We start from the raw sequence: 16,578 nt of genomic DNA on the forward strand, positions 1-16,578 counted from the left end.
TCGCTTTCCACGCCAAGCAAACAAACAACAAACACTTAACGACATTCCGTCCATAGCAATAGTGTCACTTCAAATATATATTCGATGTGAAACTAAAAAGGCAGCAGCGTGTCGAACTTCGAAAAATCACGTTTAAAAACTACCTTTTCCAAAAATAAACGTGGGTTACGTGGGTTCCAAAGTCGCATGATAATTTGGTTCAGTCAATTATTTTTAGGGGTGGACGATTATTGATGATTTCGTCCTCTGAACAAATAGAATTTAGAAATCTATTTTGAGGCGCGAAATAATCAAAGATGGGTCACAAGCTCGTATCATTTAAAATTCTAACGATCGTTCTATACTCTAAAGCTATGGAGTGTTACTACTCTATAGTAAGAATGGAGTTTAATTTTTCTGAGTTCTGGCAGGAAGTGGGTAAACACAATTGACTAAGCCCAAGGCAGTTATTTCGAATCTAGGGTACTAGTTCTTTGGTCCATGTCCTTAGTGGTGCTAAAAAAAATCATACCAAACATGGCTGTTTACTTGCATAGCTATAATTTAATACAGTAGAAAAATAAAAACGACTCGAAATATAAAAAGTTTCTTAAAAACTAAAATTAAATTTAAATCAAAATTAGCTTTTTTCAAAAAGCACTTTTAAATCTTGTAATGTTAAATTTGGTGCATTTTTATCCACATTTCCTTCTAAAATTTGTGAAGCTAAAAGTAATTTTCTTTGCTGCAGCTTCCTAATACGTTCCTCGATAGTTTCAGAGCAGATAAATCTATACAAAAAGTTAAATATGCATATTGAAAAAGCTTCAAAAATTTTAAAACGTTTGCTTAGATACTTGTGAATTTCGACATCTTTTGTTTGGCCAATTCTGTAAATTCTATCACAGGCTTGATTCTCCAAAGCTGGATTCCTAAAATCCAAAAACCTAGTTTTAATAGTCTACAAGTGTAAATCTAGGAGTATTGATAATTTTACCAATGGGTGTCTATCAAAAATAAATGATTTGCACCAGTTAAAGTTAGGCCCACACCTCCAGCTTTTAGAGAGAGTAGAACCACCTACAAAAGATTAATTATTCAAATGAAGAACGTACTAGCTAAGATGGTTTAACAAACCCGCGGGCCTTTAGAATTAGCATTGAAATCTTTCAAAATTCTGCTTCGTTCATCTAAATTTACATCTCCTTGAATGAGGCTGTATGTTATTTTTTCTTTCTTTAAATGAAAGCCAACAATATGCAATGACGATTTCCATTGTGATACTACAACACTTTTGGATTAAAAAGAATTTGAAATTAGATTAAATTAAAATATAAGTTAAATAATTACCATTTATCATCCTTGTCTTTTAAAATATTTAGAATTTCTGCCAAAACCTTTGAAATTTTAGTGCTCAATACATCAATTTTAAAGTTTTTATGGTGTTTATAATACGATAAATCTACTGTAGCTTTTGAATTTGAAACAGTTTTTGGTTCATCACCCAAATTTACTTTTGACATAATGTTAATGAGATTGGACAAATCATCATCATCTTCAGTCATGTCAGAGTCTTGTGATCCATCTAAAAGCTAAATATGAAAATTTTACTTAAAAGAACTATTGACACAGTTATCTACTATAAAGTTATTTGAAGTTTTTACAGGTTTTAAGAGGCTAAGATGCGTGCAACATTGTTGCATTCTTATCAAAAGGCCTAGAAGTTGGGCGCCATTGACTAGGTTTTTACGATCACTTGGTTTTACAGTTTCACCATTATCCTTTTTATTGAAGAAGTCTTTCAAAGCTGATCTATAAGTACAAGTTATATATAAATGATATTGGACCTTATGCAATTCAAATTAATAGCCGGTATACCTTGAGTAAATTTCGATTTTCTCATAAACTTCTCTTTCAATTCCCTCTAAAATTAATGAGTGAACTTTGACAGTTTTTTTGGGCAGTGCAACCTGTATAAAAATTTGTATTAACAAGTACAAAAAGATAATGATGAGGATTAATATTCGTACAATGGGAATTCCATTCTTGTCTAATTGATCTTTATTTCTTCGCAAAAGGATTCCTTTAACTAACTTTTTCAATCGATCAGTACCTAATGAAAAATAATTAAAAATTAAACATAATATGGCCCATTAATTTAGTAAATTAAGCATGTAGCAGCTGTCACTTTGCTTTACATTTCTTAATTTACAGTATTTATTAATTACTGGAGCTGTTGGTCATCCAATTTTTCCACACTTGATACTCATCAAATGGAGCATATCTTAAAAACCTAAATGAAAAGACAGTTTATTCTTACTAATTTATAATAAAAAGTATAAATGTAACACTTTACCTCATGAGTGCATACATGTCCAAAGTCGCATTATGAATTGGTGTTCCAGTTACAACCCATCGACTTTCACTTTTTAAACGAGCAACAGAAAGTCCAGTACCGGTTTTTGGATTCTTAATTGTATGACCTTCGTCTAAAATTATTCTGTTCCACTTGACTTTCATCAAAGGAGAAGAGCTATCCATAAAATTATCATCTCCTTTCGCAGCAGACTGGCTCCAAATATCTTTAATAGTTTGCCCAGGACCAACTTTTGGAGCACCCACTTCTTTGAGAATTACATTATAACTAGTTATAATAATATAATATGTGACCAATATTTTGACATTTGTATCTCTGTTGCGTCCATGATAAATCAAATATTTTCCATGGGAAGTCCTTAATTTACAATGGTGAATAATTTGTTCTTCCCATGTAGAAATTAAGGATGCTGGGCAAATGATCAATGTTGTCTTAGCTTGGTATGTGCCTAAAAATTCACAAATGTTCATATAGTAAACATTCAGAATGTTTCAAAAAAAAGCCCCACCATTAGCTGCATTCTTTACAGTTTGTACTCCCTTTTCCATATCTTTCAAAATTAAGGCCAGCATGGTTAATGTTTTTCCCAAACCTACAAGATACCAAACCATAAAATTAAACTGTAATGAAAATAAAAGAAGACTAGTTAGTTTAAAAACCAAATTCAAACCCATGTCATCAGCTAAAATGCCTCCTTTTGGAATTTGCTCTTCCCTCCACAAAAGCCATTTAAGAGCTTGTCTTTGATGGGGTTTCAAAGTTGTTTTCAAACCTTCTGGGTCAGTTTCTTCCTCAGTTGGACCAGGACACGTTTGTAGTGATTTGTGCAAACTAACAAGGGCTTCTTCCGCCACTAACTGAACTTGCTTAATTTTACTCTGAGTCATACGACCTCCATAAAACTGATGAACAGAACTCGTTCCAGCTAATGAACAGAAAATTTATCACTAGTTTAAAGAAAATCCCATCAATCTGATAAGATTACATTTATTTTGATAAGTAAATCCAGTTGAGGGTGGTAATTCTTCCAAGAATTTAACTTTAGGAGTAGCTTTTGAGTATGTCTTCCTGTTTAACTCCATTGGCAATACTTTTAATTTTGGAGCTGCTAGAATTTCCTTTGCAATAGACACTGTAATACTATGTTCATCAACTGCTGTTACTTTAGAATGAAATTCTTGCTGTTCTACTAAAAATTTTACAACACTAAAATTAAGTTATTTAAAGGTTAATAATTTTAACTAACTAGGATTAGGTTTAATCTTGAACCAAGACAATTGAGACTGGATTTCATTGAATTCTTTAAGAAGCTTCTGTCCTTTATCAGGCAACTTATTTAGATTGACACTTTCCATAAGTTTCTAAAAAGCAACTCAATTAGAGAAAGTAAATAATAAATTACTAGAAAATGATATTTTGATTACTTTATGTTGAATTAATTTATGCTTGAGCGTTTCTTCACTTGTAACCAATAACGTTGATAAAGGTGCTTTTGCTTTAACACTAGACTCTATTTTTGACACACTAGAATCAACATTTTTAACCACAGGGTTCTCTTTCTCCTGTAAAATAAATATTGTAATGCTACCAATTTATTGAATCGGAGTTTACTGTCTAATTAAAAAGGCATTACATTTGAATTTAACATTTCAGTTCCACACCAAATTCCATTAACAAAATCTTTTTTACAACGGTAATAATGAACTTTATTGTTAAGATAATCGAATTTTATCTTTTGCAACTCGCAGATTTCGTCCTTATGCTTAAGACAATATGATACCTGGATGCTTTAAAAGAAAATCAGTCATGCAGTTAAAATAACTAACATTAAAGAAAAAATTAAAAATAAGGCAGCATATTACTTGGCGCATCTCTTAAATTGACATTCTCTGGGGTAGTGAGGGCAAATATAAAAACTTTTCCGAAATTGAGGTGTTCCAGGTGTTGTACCAGTTTTCAAAAAGCAGACAGTATCTGGAAACAATATAAATAACCGATGCCTATTATCATCGGTAACATAATAATTGATGGCTATTAAGTTTTTATTTTGGTATCCAAGATATTATTGGAAATGTTGCTAGTTTTGGTTTTGTTTCCAAGATTTTATCAACAAAGTAATAGTTGATAGCCTGATAGTTTTGTTTTTTCTAACCTCTTATCAGAAATTAATTAATTGATTAATTTTTTTTATTTTGTTATCTAAGATCTTATTGACAACAAATTGATAGCTTGATTATTTTAATTAACCTTTCTAACACACAAATGCAAATGCAAATTGCATAACATTTATTTATTTATTTCAGGGTCATCTTTTAAAAAGGATGAATATTAAAAAAAAATAAAAGGACATTTTAATAATTTTTACCATGAATTTTACAGATCACCACGTCCATGATTATTTGTCAACCGGAGGGGTAAATTTCGAATTTTGTATCCAATTTAACCGCAAATGTGATTGGTCGAAGAAGGAAGCCAAAAACTTTGGAATTTTTGAAAGTCCTCTAATCCTTAGGCAAAGAATAAACCAGGTAAAAATTAAATGATAAAAACTCTAACTTAATTAATATTATTTCTGAAAACAAAAGTACTTTTAAATAAATATATCGTATAATTTCTTTGTTATGAAGATCAGGGGCAGTCCGTTGCAGCGGATACATTTAGGCATAGGCTTATTTTCCCTTTGTTCATTATATTTGTTAATTTTTTTATACCGCCATCTACAATTTCTTAACCAAAAAATGTTTTAGGAGGATTTTAAATCAAATCGTGCATTTACTATAAAATAAACTGACAATGTTTATAGGTATTTAACAATTCGAAAATCTTCGTATTTTTATTTAAAGAAGTAATTTACATTAGAATCAAAGCTTTAATGCTTTTATTACAATTTAACCACTTTAAAGAATGACCTTGTGACCTTCAAGAAAAAAAAAACTAAAAACGTATTTACAAAAATTACAACACTTTCATAATTTTTTGTCAAAAAAGGTACAAGAGAAGGCACCTCTCCGTATCAAAGAGAAACCGAAGTTGATTTCAAAATTTTGAAAACCAAGTAAATTAAATTTTTTAAATCAGTTTTAACATTCTCCATGCCTTTGAAATCATTTTCCCAACCATTCGGCACTGTATCTCGCTCCTTGTGAAAAAGTCACTTGTGAGGATTTGGGACTTTTTGGGTTTTGGTCCAGTGAAATGCCTCTTACACGGTCAAGTCGGTTATCCTCCTCCTTTACACCATATTAAGAATATGTATTCTTTGTCTTGCGCTTGTTTTTGACATTTTCAATAATTATTTTATCTTTCATATGCCTACCATTTTATTATTATGGTATGGTTTAATACCATTAAATTCTTGGTAACATGGATGATGGGTGAAAATTGCCCACCCACTGTGTCAGCCTTACCGGATGCATTGTTGGGGGCCCGTGAGGGGGTAGTAAAGCGTCTAGTTGAAAGAAGAGGAGAGGGGGAATGCAACGTTTTTTTAACGGTGAAAATTTTCGATAGGCGTCGCGTCGCGACAGTCCGACAGCAAAGGAAAAGTTGTTTTTTACGTTTGGCAGGTGAAAAGTCGGACTTTGGACGTACTAGTAAACATGACCGAGGAACAAAGTAATACTTTTCGCGTTCTAGTTTTGTTTCAAAGAAAGTAAATCGCAAAAATGAGTAGTTTACTTACGTCTTCATCCATAGAGAAATCGAGCGATAGTTCGGGACCTAGTACTCCCCAGCATTTACTAGGCCTTGGAAACGCCAACTCAAAGAATGAACAATCTAACCAAGGCCCTGAATCGGAAAGTACTGCTGTTTCAGTTCAAATTCCTAGGAACATTGTTAGTAATGTTGGTATTACTGGCCAGCCAATTAAATATGGGGAGTTAGTTATACTCGGTTACAATGGCTTTTTACCTCAAGGAGAAAAGGGACGGAGACGTAGTAAATTTGTTCTTTATCGGCGACCCGTTGCAAATGGTGTCAAAAAGTCAAAACATTACATTGTTAAAACTCCGCAATCAACTAAAGCCATTTTGGATAGTACGCAACACTCAATTTCCTACACTTTATCCCGAAATCAAGCCGTAATTGTTGAGTACTGCTGTGATGACGATACAGATATGTTCCAAATTGGTCGGTCTTCTGAAAGTCCCATTGATTTTGTCGTTATGGATACGGTTCCTGGTGTGAAACTGTCTGACTCTAAAGTAACTCAAAGTACTATCTCCCGTTTTGCTTGCAGAATTCTTGTAGACAGGCTTCCTAATTACACAGCCAGGGTATATGCGGCTGGGTTTGATTCTTCGCGAAACATTTTTCTTGGAGAGAAAGCCACTAAATGGCAACAGAATGGAGAAATTGATGGCTTAACTACTAATGGAATCTTAATTATGCACCCAAGAGGTGGTACCTTTTGCGGTGGATTTCATCCTGGAATTTGGCGAGAGATATCAGTTGGTGGAGGAGTCTATGCCCTCAGAGAATCAAGGTCTGCGGCTCAAAAAGGACCAAAGATTGATGAAGAAACCAATGAACTACAAGATGGAACACTCATTGACTTATGCGGAGCTACTTTGTTGTGGAGGTCGGTTGAAGGTTTGAGCAAGTCTCCAACCTACAAGCATTTGGAGGAGCAGATTGATGAATTAAACGCTGGAAGGCCCCAATGCCCTGTTGGTTTGAACACCTTAGTTATTCCTAGAAAATCAACTCTAAGCACCAGTGAAAAACAACCGTACGTTTACCTTAAATGTGGTCATGTACAGGGGCTTCACGACTGGGGATTGGATATAAATACTAATACCCGGACCTGCCCAATGTGCCTAAGTGTTGGTCCAGTTGTCAAGCTTTGTATGGGTATTGAACCTGCCTTCTACGTAGACTGTGCCGTACCAAATTACGCATTTAATCCCTGTGGCCACATGGCTTCCGAAATGACAGTAAAGTTTTGGGCTTCCGTCCCCATCCCTCATGGCACCAATGGATTTCACGCAGCGTGCCCATTTTGCGCTACCCCTTTGATTGAACATCCAGGATATGTTCGCCTCATCTTTCAAGATCATGTTGATTAAATTGTCAAAATAGAACAAAACACCAAACTATCTTTTATTTCTTAGAAATAATTATAAAAATAACTGACACTTACTTTTTCCCATTATATCCATTTTAGTTGAAGAGAATATATAACAATTCTGTGATACGTAGCTCAAAAATTTCTACGTTTAAAAAAACCAACCCCAGGGTTTTTAGGAAACCTTTGTAGAAGTAAATAATTTACCAATTTTTTATTTGAAAGCGACTGTGGCAAATATTAGACTTCCATTAAAAAACTTTTTACTAAATCCTTTAGATTTTCTGAAGCTTCGCGAATACTTTAAATGAACCAAATACTGATATTTGTATAGTGGAGCTCTAAGCTCAAACAATTTTTTAGTTCTCATTTTCTGTAAAATATTCAACAATGTATCACAATATAATACTGCCTATAAAGAGGTAAAAAACACTCCATTTTACATAAATATATGGATGTAGTTGTAGATACCTAATAGGCAAAATATATATGCTAAAAATGTGTATAATAAATGCACCAGTTCTATATGGAATTTGTTTTTGTGGTTCATTCAACAATTTTTTCACGTTCACATTCTCAAATGTTTTCATATTTTAGTTGAAATGAAAGCCACAAATGCAAGTGGATCTCGAAGGTCAACCAGGAAAACTCCTCGAAACACAGTATCCTCACCTTGGGTGCACAAAAACCAGTCCAATATTGTATCTCATGGTCGTCCCAAAGGATCTCACAAGAAGAGTGAGCTTAAAAAAATCTATCAGAAAACTGCTACACCCAAGAATGCGCTGAATCCAGATATTGCGAAACTCCAACTGGCTTTGGAAAGCCCAGTTTCAAATGGAAATGGGTATTCAAAACGAAGCAGCCAGAGGAAAAGAGCCTCTCTCCGTCAAAGCCTCAATGAAAGAGATTTGGTGAAAATTGATTCTGGTAAAAGGTCAAAAAATTTAAGCGATGAAAATCAAATTGAAGAGTTTAAGACTGTACAAATTGAAGTTAAAAAGTTGAATCTGGATGAGGAAATGGAAGTAGAGGATTGCAAGGAATCTCAAATCATGAATGGGGAGAAAGATGCCCAAGACACCACTTCGAAGTCACTGCCAAATGAGGACCCAAAAAACTGGTGTCTCATTTTATAAGCTTTGGAACAAACAGCAATCATTAAATGGCTCAAATTTTACCAAATTATAATTTTTTGTGAGATTATTTTCCTTTAAATATTATTTCCAACCATTTAAAATGTATTCTTGCCAAAAAAATATCCAGTATTGTTAATTTTATTACAGGCTTATTTTTTTTAATAGCCTAATTTATTTTTTGGATTGTTTAGACTTAAAACGATTTATTTCAATTCATTCCCAATCTTGGTTTTTAAGTTTAATTCTCTTTTACAATTTGTTGTTACATTTTTTGTATTAAACAAATATTTTCCTATTGTATTCCCAGTGTGTTCCAAACAGTTTAAGTATTTTTAAAATAAAGAGTGTTTCTTACAATCATTTATTAGTAACATAACTGCTTCCAAATGCAGAATTCCAATCTGAATAAGACTGTAAATCTGCCTTTGATACACTGGCCCTGACTTGACTTAGAGCCAATATGAAATCATCTACAAATATTGGACGAAGCTAAGGACCAAAATAAGAGTTTTGAAAGAAAGATAAATGTAAAAATCTATAAAAATTACTTGTTCTGAAGGTATGTGTTCAATATCAGCAAAATTTAGTTCTCTTATTGGACCTAGAGCCGCCTCCTTGCATAAATTAGCCATATCCGCTCCAGAATAGCCTATATTAATTTAGCTAGATTAAGAAACTGTCGAGTCACACCAATATGTAATATACCATTTGTCTTCTGACAAATAATGTCTAGATCTTGCGAAGTCAAAGAATTAGGCAGCTGATTTAATAGTTGTGTTACTATTGTTCTCCTAGCTTCAGCTTCTGGTAAAGGAATATACAGGCGTTTTACTAATCGTCTTCTAGCAGCTTCATCCAATTCTTGGGGTCTATTGGTAGCCCCAACTATCAAAATTCTATCATCACTACAAGTAGCAGCTCCATCCTATAGATAACAAAGGTGCTAGAACTATGAAGAATAATTCAATATCTTCAACTCACTAATTGGACCAGAAATTCAGTTTTTAGTCTACGGGATGATTCATGCTCTTGGTCCGATCTTTGAGTCAAGAGAGAGTCAATTTCATCTATGAAAACTACCGATGGTTGAAGTATTTTTGCAACAACAAATAAAGCTCGTACAAGTTTTTCGCCTTCTCCAATCTAACAAATTATGTTTGGGTAATTAGGTCTGGTAATTTAAAAATTTTCTAATTACTCTCTCATGTATACCCATTTTGAAGTGAGAGAACTTGCACTGATGGAAAAAAAAGTGGATTTTGATTGGCTTGCGATACATTTACCAATTAAAGTTTTCCCAGTACCGGGTGGGCCGAACAATAAAATTCCCTTCGGAGGTCCTCTCAAGCCTTTAAATATATCTGGCCTCAACAATGGCCAGATTACAATTTCTTGAATTGTTTTCTTTGCAAATTCTAGTCCAGCTATATCATCCCACGTCACAGGAGAGCCATCATCTAAAATCTCATTGATCATCACCTCCAACATTTTAGGGTCAACATTTTTGACTTTCTCTGGATCAAATTCGTAAATTTTATCCCCTTTTTGGAATATTGTACTAACCAAGGGTTGGTCATCTCCTTCCTGGCCAAATTTTGAGACAGCATTTTTGTCATTAGAACCTGAATTATTGGCTATCGGAGGGATGAATTTTCTATTTAAATTTGGTCTAAGAAAATTTTCAACTTAAAACCCAAACACTAACTCGTAAAATTCCATAACAGAAATAATACCTAGTTCCCAAAGTCTTTTTATTAGAACCATATTCCAAATTATTTGATGCAGAAGAGTTTTTCTTTTTCTGTTCCACAACCCAAATATCTTTTGCAGTTTTAAATGAGTTAGAAGAGTTCCTCTCATCTTGTTCATGGGATTCTATGAAGGATTAGCATGAAGTAAAGATGCAAAATTATGAGACAAAAATAAAAGAACTACCATAGTTATTGTTCTTTCTTTTATTGGCTGAGAAAGTCTGAGTAACTGGTTTCAGGTATTTCTTTACTTTGGTGTCTTTATTGGTCCAAATTGGGTTTGTGTCTAAAATTTCACATTTTGCAATGCTGGAATTAGATGAGCTTGCACTTTTAGAAAAATAGTTTTCACAATATTTCTTGGGTTCAGAATGAACAGCTGAATTCTTGTTAATCTCAGCTTTTCCAGGTGGAATTTTTATTTTTAAGAAAGTCTTCGCCATTTCTTCTTCTTGATCACTGCTTGGTTTCTTAATTAACAAAAAAAAATTATTTAATTCAATTATAATTTTATAGGTATATAAAACCATTTTCTCATACAAATAACGTTGTTTTCAGGTTTTTCCCATAAAGACCTACTAAATCTGTTCCTGATAATGAAGTTAGTGATGATTTAAATTTGGAACTTTCTGTTAAATTTAAAGAAATATTATAACACATTTAAATAATGATGGGTGTATTACAGTCATATAATGTTACCATTTTTTCTGTGCTTGCAAACAGCCAATACCTCTTTTGAAAAGTTATTTAATCCTTTGGTGATAAAATGTATAAATTCACCAAAGGTCAGCGCTAAAATAATTTAATATGTTTACCATTTTGGTCATCTATTACAATCCGGTAATCATCATACAACTGTTTCTTTAGTTCATGGGCACACATAGGTGATAACCTATATTATACATCAATAGTTTTAACATATATCAAAGAATTATAATGAACCTGCTTTATATACCTATTGGTTCTTCCTGCAAAATCTACTTGAATAAGCATAGACCTAATTGCATCTGCTTTGTAAGAATTAATGTCAATGCCCATTATATTATTTGGTTCTTCAAAAAGATCTCTTTGGAAAACAGTTTCTTCAAATAATTGATAAAAGTCTTTAGCCGAAGGAGTTTCGTTACCGTCATCCATCATTTAATATTTTAATTTACTGTGTGAACTGTCACAAACCAAATAGATTTGGCCCATGCACAAACCAAATCCAAAACGCTGGCGATCGTCTCCGGTTTTTTAAATATGTCCGCTTTTTCAAAGCAGTGTTGCCAATGTTTGAAAGTCGAAATTTCCATTGCAGGATAGTAAATTTTCCACCCCTATTTAGCCCCGTCCCCCAACGAAAACACCACGGAAAACAAGCCCTTGTTTTAAAAACGTTTGGAAAAGGAACTTTTTAAAATTAAATTTTATTGATTTAACCATTTTTAAACATTTCGTTTGTTAGGCCTATGCATTGATTGATTGTCGTATTACGATGCGTTTCCTTTCAAATTCAAAATTCAAATTCAAATTATTTATTAACTCGAGAGTTATATTAAGATATTTGAGGACCAAGTCTTCTTGCGACTTATAGCCCTCAATTACAGGATATATGTACAAGAGAGAAAACTCAGTTTAAGCGTAAAAATAAAAAATTATCACAATAAAAAAAAATTATAAACAAGTGTAAAGATTATGAAATAATTAAAATAACATTTTAAGAGTCACGAAAATTCACTGCTCTAGACATTTTTTAGCTTTCTATTGATAGTCAAATTAAACAAAAACATAAGATAAATACCCGCTGATGTGAAAATTTCCACAAAATCAACATTTTTGAAAAAAAATTACCTTTCCCCCACAGAACCAAACATAGAAATCGGATAACAAACTAGAACGCTTAATCGAATGGCTGACAAGGTACCGATTAGATTCTTGGCTAAAACGACAGTAACGCCATCTGCACTGCCTAAAGAGGCGCGCTCGCGCGTAACTTGGTTAAAAGTTTTCCCCCACCCCATTGAAATTAATGTAAAGTTGGCGATAATTAAACGTTAATTAACCTACCAAATGATATAAGAAATATTCCCATGACAATTTTTCCCGTTTATATGAACTTAAATGTAATATAAAATCGTCTTGAAAAATCGTTTATCGCTTTATAACATTCAAAAATAATATTTTTCCCGCACCATGTAGATATCCGAGCATCTGCTCGTCTAGGTAAAGTTTGTGTTGTCAACGCGCGTATTAGAAAGAAAAAATTAGATTTTAGAAAGTAGGTTGTAATTCGGAACGATATAACTTTTCACGAATTTTGTCATCGGTGAATTATAAATATGAATTGAAATAAGTTTCAAGGTTTATTTAAAAGCTAGTTTCATAACTTTTCATCCATTGGTTCGTTCAGAATGTATCTTTAAAGCTTGGAGGAATAAAACAAGTATACAGGAGTTGCGGAGAGCTACGAAATCGGTTACATCAGTGACCGTGAACTCGCGCGAGACGGAGGGGTTCAAACGTGACTAGCGCCAACTGCATACGGAATTTTGCAACTATTCTCATTTTACTGCATTGTTTTCACGTCGTCTGGTTTGTTTTGAAACATTTCTAAATTCTTTGCGCTTTTTTCCAAAATGACTCGTATTGGTTTGGAGGAATAAAACAAACCAGACGACGCGAAAACAATGATATAAAACGATAATAGTTGCAAAATTCCGTATGCAGTTGGCGCTAGTCGCGTTTGAACCCCTCCGTCTCGCACGAGTTCACGGTCACTGACGAAACCGATTTCGCAGCTCTCCGCAACTCCTGTATACTTGTTTTATTCCTCCAAGTTTAAAGTAGACGAAAATTTGAAGGCGGTGAATCTTTTTCCAGTCTTAAGCCTCGGTTTTTAATCTACTGCGTACTTTGAAACGGAAAAACCCGATTACTATCGTTAAATCTTGGTTAAATGATGGCGAACGCTCCTTGTAATAAGAAACAAATAACGAAATACGTTCTAAGCTTATTTAACGCCAAAAATTCCACGTATTTCGTTATTTGTTTCGTATTAAAAATATCATATTATTAATCCAAGATTTAACAATAGTAATCGGGTTTTTCCGTTTCAAAATACGCGCGTTGACAACGCAAACTTATTATATTATTAATGTTAATAATTTTAATATTATTTTTGAATGTTATAAAGCAATAAACGGTTTTTCAAGACGATTTTATATTACATTTAAGTTCATATAAACGGGAAAATTTGTATGTTGAATATTTCTTATATCATTTGGTAGGTTGATTCACTCGCGTTCTACATGTCAAACAGTCTCATCGGTGTCGTGTTTTCTTTTCTAAGCATTGATACTGGTGTTTTGGATTTATTCCTTACGGCAGTCAATATGAACTTAAATTGAAGTGACCCATTACTCCTTAAATATTTAATTACGGAATTTTGAACCATTCTTCATTTTTTATTTAAAAAACTATCTTTCTATGATTTGAAAGAAACGCGTTTTCTAGTGCGTTCTTAGCGATTGGAAATTATGGTAAAAAGAAAACTATTTCTAACACTAACCCGTGAAAAGATATGTTTTCTTTTGAGTATGTACTCTTACACGATTTGATTACTTTAATTAAACATAAGTTACTTTAAAGATGTAAAAACAAGTTGGCAAGCCAAAATATACCTCTCCTCGGAAGAATGGTCCCTAGTGGTATTAATTTCTCGACACGACCCCCAAAGATATCTCCGCAATTCAGAGTTATTTACGAAAAACGTATTCTCGGTTCAAACCCTGCCCGGTATAAAATTTTAATTTTAATAATTGAGACGAAACAATCGAGTTTAATTTATTCAGAATATTATAAATTAAGTAGTTACAACAGCGAGTTAGACTTACTAAAACAATGCACAATTGAATTTAACCCTTTTTACAGTACATGTTTATCAGTTGAATATAATACTAAGCAAATTTTAATGAATGAAATATCTACAGATGGTAATTGTATTTTTCTCGCTTACGAAATACTTGCCGCATCTTTAACGCTCATTTTATTTCAACACTCGTAGACTTCCAGTTGACGTTGTGACACATACCGCATGAAAAAGACCAATGCCGTCCAATTTCCAATATCATATAATGACTCGCACACCCAGGAAATCATTGACTGCGTTAGAAATCGTAGATATCCAAATATCCACACCAAATATATTTACAAGAAGCAAAAACCTTACCATCAACAAAGCACAGAGAGCCGCTTGACTAACCGCCAGCTCTTAAAGCAATAAACGTTAAATTATCGTCTTTGAATTAACACAACGATATATTGGTCGTTAATAATACCCGTAAATAAATAACAAAAAACTAACAAAGTGGACCACCCACAGGGTCTACCCTTTACCCCTCTTATCTCGGCTGACTGCGCTAAAACAAGATTTAACCTTTAAAATTTCATTCGTAAAAAAACCAGATTAGGCCTTCATAAATTCATTAATAAAAAAAGACTTTATTAAATATTATGCTTACGATGCGTGTCTTAATTTGAGTAAACCTAAGTAGCTATCGGTGGTTCTGTGGTAGAGCGCTCAACTGCCAAGCCGAATGGTCTGGGTTCGAAACCTGGGTGGCGCATTTGTTTTTAATCAATAGAGAAACGCTAAATTAGAATTTCTTCGATGCAATAATTTCAATTTCAATTCAATTTCAATTAAACCAAAATTTCGTACTCTATTAAATACGCTTCCAATAAAGCTGAAGGTCTAATTTTCAATTAGGCTTAACAAGTGTCGGTGGTTCTGTGGTAGAACGTCCGCCTGTCAAGCAGGAGGTCTCGGGTTCAAATCCCGCCCGATGCGATCGCAAATTGATACTAAGACGAATACCGTGTACAACTGGTGGAAACCCTGCCATTGGACGTTGAGAGGTAGCATTACACTCAGCACTCGGTCCGTCCCAAAGTCATTAAGAAGAAGTTGGAGAGAAAACGCCCATATAAACACAACAGCCTCAACGTGCACAACCATCAGAACACAAACACAACAAATTCAACACTCAGAACCTACGCATAAACATTACAAAAACGTAATACACCAAACCGTCACGACGGTTAGCGAAAAAACACCATCCAAACCAAACCGCAAATGAATCCGTTAACTCTCACCGTCACACGGTGGTTTTGCCAACCCTTCGAGAAACTGCGAACGCAGAGATCTCGAGAAACTGCGTACGCAGCGATTACACTTTGCACCGAAAATGCGAACGCGTTCGCAGGCCTGACAGACAGACCCACAGACAGACACGGTGGTTGTATAACTCATCCTAGGGGACTTTGTCCCCTCGGAGAGGTAAAAACCGCGTTAGCGTCGAGCTAAAGTCGGCCATTTAATTTTAGGCGAAATAGAGTGTTTGGCACCGATGGCGTAACTTTCGTTGCCAGCCAAACGAAAAGCATGGGCCAAAGGCAGGGTTTTTTAAAAGTTCTAATCGGAACCCGCGACAAAATTTCAAAAATCGTTCTAGTTTGTTAACCGATTTCTATGGAACCAAAATGGACCCCAAAAATTCCCACAATATGGGAAATTTCCCACAGTCTGGCAACACTGCTTCAAAGAGGGCGTCGAAATCTTTGGTCGAAATAAATGTTACACAAGCTCAAATTGAAAAAGAATTAAAAAAAAACCCGAAGAATACGGTACAAATGGTAGAATTACATAATGGAAGAAGAAAGCTAAGGAATAGAAATGAGGCGCACGATTCACACTCCATGCGAGAACTCGTCCACCCCCAGGTGGGAGAATTAGAGGGGTGAAAAAAGGGGGTATCGTGGTAAAATATTTTGGCACAAGATTGGCTCGCTATTCATTTGATTTATCGTAGCATTTAAAGGTTGTATAAACACAATACCTTCCCATTTTATAAAATTTATAGCTATGTAAAATAATTGCTCGGGTGCGGGTAAAAATAAGTTTAAAACATTTCACCCTCAAAAACTTTAATCTTGTCCCAACACTCAACAAAACTTCAAAATTTAACTGCCGCCTCTTTTCAAAACCAAAATTGCATGCTCTCAAAACTTAACCTCGTTCTACAAATATATACACGCGCCGATCTCTCTATAAACCAAAACTACTCGTAAATAAAATTTCAATAGCAAACCAATACAAAAATAACAACAATATTTTTACAGCTAAATTAGATTTAAAATCATCAGAAAAAAACAGTTCAAACCTTGCCATAGTGGATATATTGTGGCTAAGAGAATTCCCTTGTACTACTATATCTGGCTTGG

General features: G+C 34.0%; 4 protein-coding genes across 8 annotated transcripts; 2 read left to right on the top strand and 2 right to left on the bottom strand.

Moving 5' to 3' along the window:
* Window positions 1–519: 519 nt before the first annotated feature.
* Window positions 520–5,040, bottom strand: LOC149935278 (transcription termination factor 2-like). The gene is made up of 19 exons (XM_090154461.1): window positions 4,945–5,040; window positions 4,722–4,863; window positions 4,219–4,330; window positions 3,990–4,143; window positions 3,781–3,918; window positions 3,603–3,717; window positions 3,342–3,545; window positions 3,027–3,281; window positions 2,865–2,948; window positions 2,336–2,804; window positions 2,208–2,272; window positions 2,010–2,092; window positions 1,858–1,949; window positions 1,644–1,791; window positions 1,330–1,571; window positions 1,117–1,270; window positions 977–1,059; window positions 837–911; window positions 520–770 (listed from the first exon to the last, which is right to left on the bottom strand). The coding sequence occupies exons 2-19, from the start codon at window positions 4,747–4,749 to the stop codon at window positions 620–622; spliced, it is 2,652 nt and encodes an 883-aa protein (XP_090010587.1). The 5' UTR covers window positions 4,750–4,863; window positions 4,945–5,040; the 3' UTR covers window positions 520–619.
* Window positions 4,750–8,916, top strand: LOC149935279 (uncharacterized). Of its 4 annotated transcripts, XM_090154467.1 has the most exons (3): window positions 4,750–4,884; window positions 5,345–5,411; window positions 8,022–8,916. In XM_090154467.1, exon 3 carries the CDS (start codon window positions 8,027–8,029, stop codon window positions 8,561–8,563), a length of 537 nt encoding a protein of 178 aa, XP_090010593.1. In that variant the 5' UTR covers window positions 4,750–4,884; window positions 5,345–5,411; window positions 8,022–8,026; the 3' UTR covers window positions 8,564–8,916. The 4 variants fall into 4 exon arrangements, with proteins under 4 accessions (XP_090010593.1, XP_090010594.1, XP_090010591.1 ...); XM_090154468.1 differs by lacking the exon at window positions 5,345–5,411; XM_090154465.1 differs by lacking the exons at window positions 4,750–4,884; window positions 5,345–5,411 and adding an exon at window positions 5,707–5,971.
* On the top strand, window positions 5,965–7,956 carry Pli (E3 ubiquitin-protein ligase pellino). The gene has a single exon (XM_090154464.1). It carries the CDS (start codon window positions 6,022–6,024, stop codon window positions 7,423–7,425), a length of 1,404 nt encoding a protein of 467 aa, XP_090010590.1. The 5' UTR covers window positions 5,965–6,021; the 3' UTR covers window positions 7,426–7,956.
* On the bottom strand, window positions 8,789–11,532 carry LOC149935281 (fidgetin-like protein 1). 2 transcript variants are annotated; one of them, XM_090154463.1, is made up of 12 exons: window positions 11,270–11,532; window positions 11,130–11,206; window positions 11,014–11,067; window positions 10,855–10,943; window positions 10,667–10,784; window positions 10,499–10,600; window positions 10,297–10,438; window positions 9,776–10,232; window positions 9,545–9,706; window positions 9,269–9,488; window positions 9,112–9,212; window positions 8,789–9,052 (listed from the first exon to the last, which is right to left on the bottom strand). In XM_090154463.1, the coding sequence occupies exons 1-12, from the start codon at window positions 11,452–11,454 to the stop codon at window positions 8,921–8,923; spliced, it is 1,839 nt and encodes a 612-aa protein (XP_090010589.1). In that variant the 5' UTR covers window positions 11,455–11,532; the 3' UTR covers window positions 8,789–8,920. The 2 variants fall into 2 exon arrangements, with proteins under 2 accessions (XP_090010589.1, XP_090010588.1); XM_090154462.1 differs by having other exon boundaries at window positions 10,499–10,784; window positions 11,270–11,531.
* Between the last annotated feature and the right edge of the window lie 5,046 nt (window positions 11,533–16,578).

Source organism: Leiobunum rupestre, chromosome 7 (genome assembly GCF_980474605.1).
Source record: "Leiobunum rupestre chromosome 7, qqLeiRupe1.1.hap1, whole genome shotgun sequence".
NCBI lineage: Eukaryota > Metazoa > Arthropoda > Arachnida > Opiliones > Sclerosomatidae > Leiobunum > Leiobunum rupestre.

Coding starts and splice junctions, on each gene's coding strand:
- LOC149935278 (XM_090154461.1), bottom strand. CDS start 4,749: ATGGACGTGGTGATCTGTAAAATTCATG. Junction 3,919..3,989: donor CTGAAATGTTAAATTCAAAT/GTAATGCCTTTT, acceptor TTTATTTTACAG/GAGAAAGAGAACCCTGTGGT. Junction 2,949..3,026: donor CATTTTAGCTGATGACATGG/GTTTGAATTTGG, acceptor GGTATCTTGTAG/GTTTGGGAAAAACATTAACC.
- Pli (XM_090154464.1), top strand. CDS start 6,022: ATGAGTAGTTTACTTACGTCTTCATCCATAGAGAAATCGAGCGATAGT.
- LOC149935281 (XM_090154462.1), bottom strand. CDS start 11,454: ATGATGGATGACGGTAACGAAACTCCTTCGGCTAAAGACTTTTATCAA. Junction 11,207..11,269: donor TTTGCAGGAAGAACCAATAG/GTATATAAAGCA, acceptor TGTATAATATAG/GTTATCACCTATGTGTGCCC. Junction 11,068..11,129: donor TGTAATAGATGACCAAAATG/GTAAACATATTA, acceptor TTATCACCAAAG/GATTAAATAACTTTTCAAAA.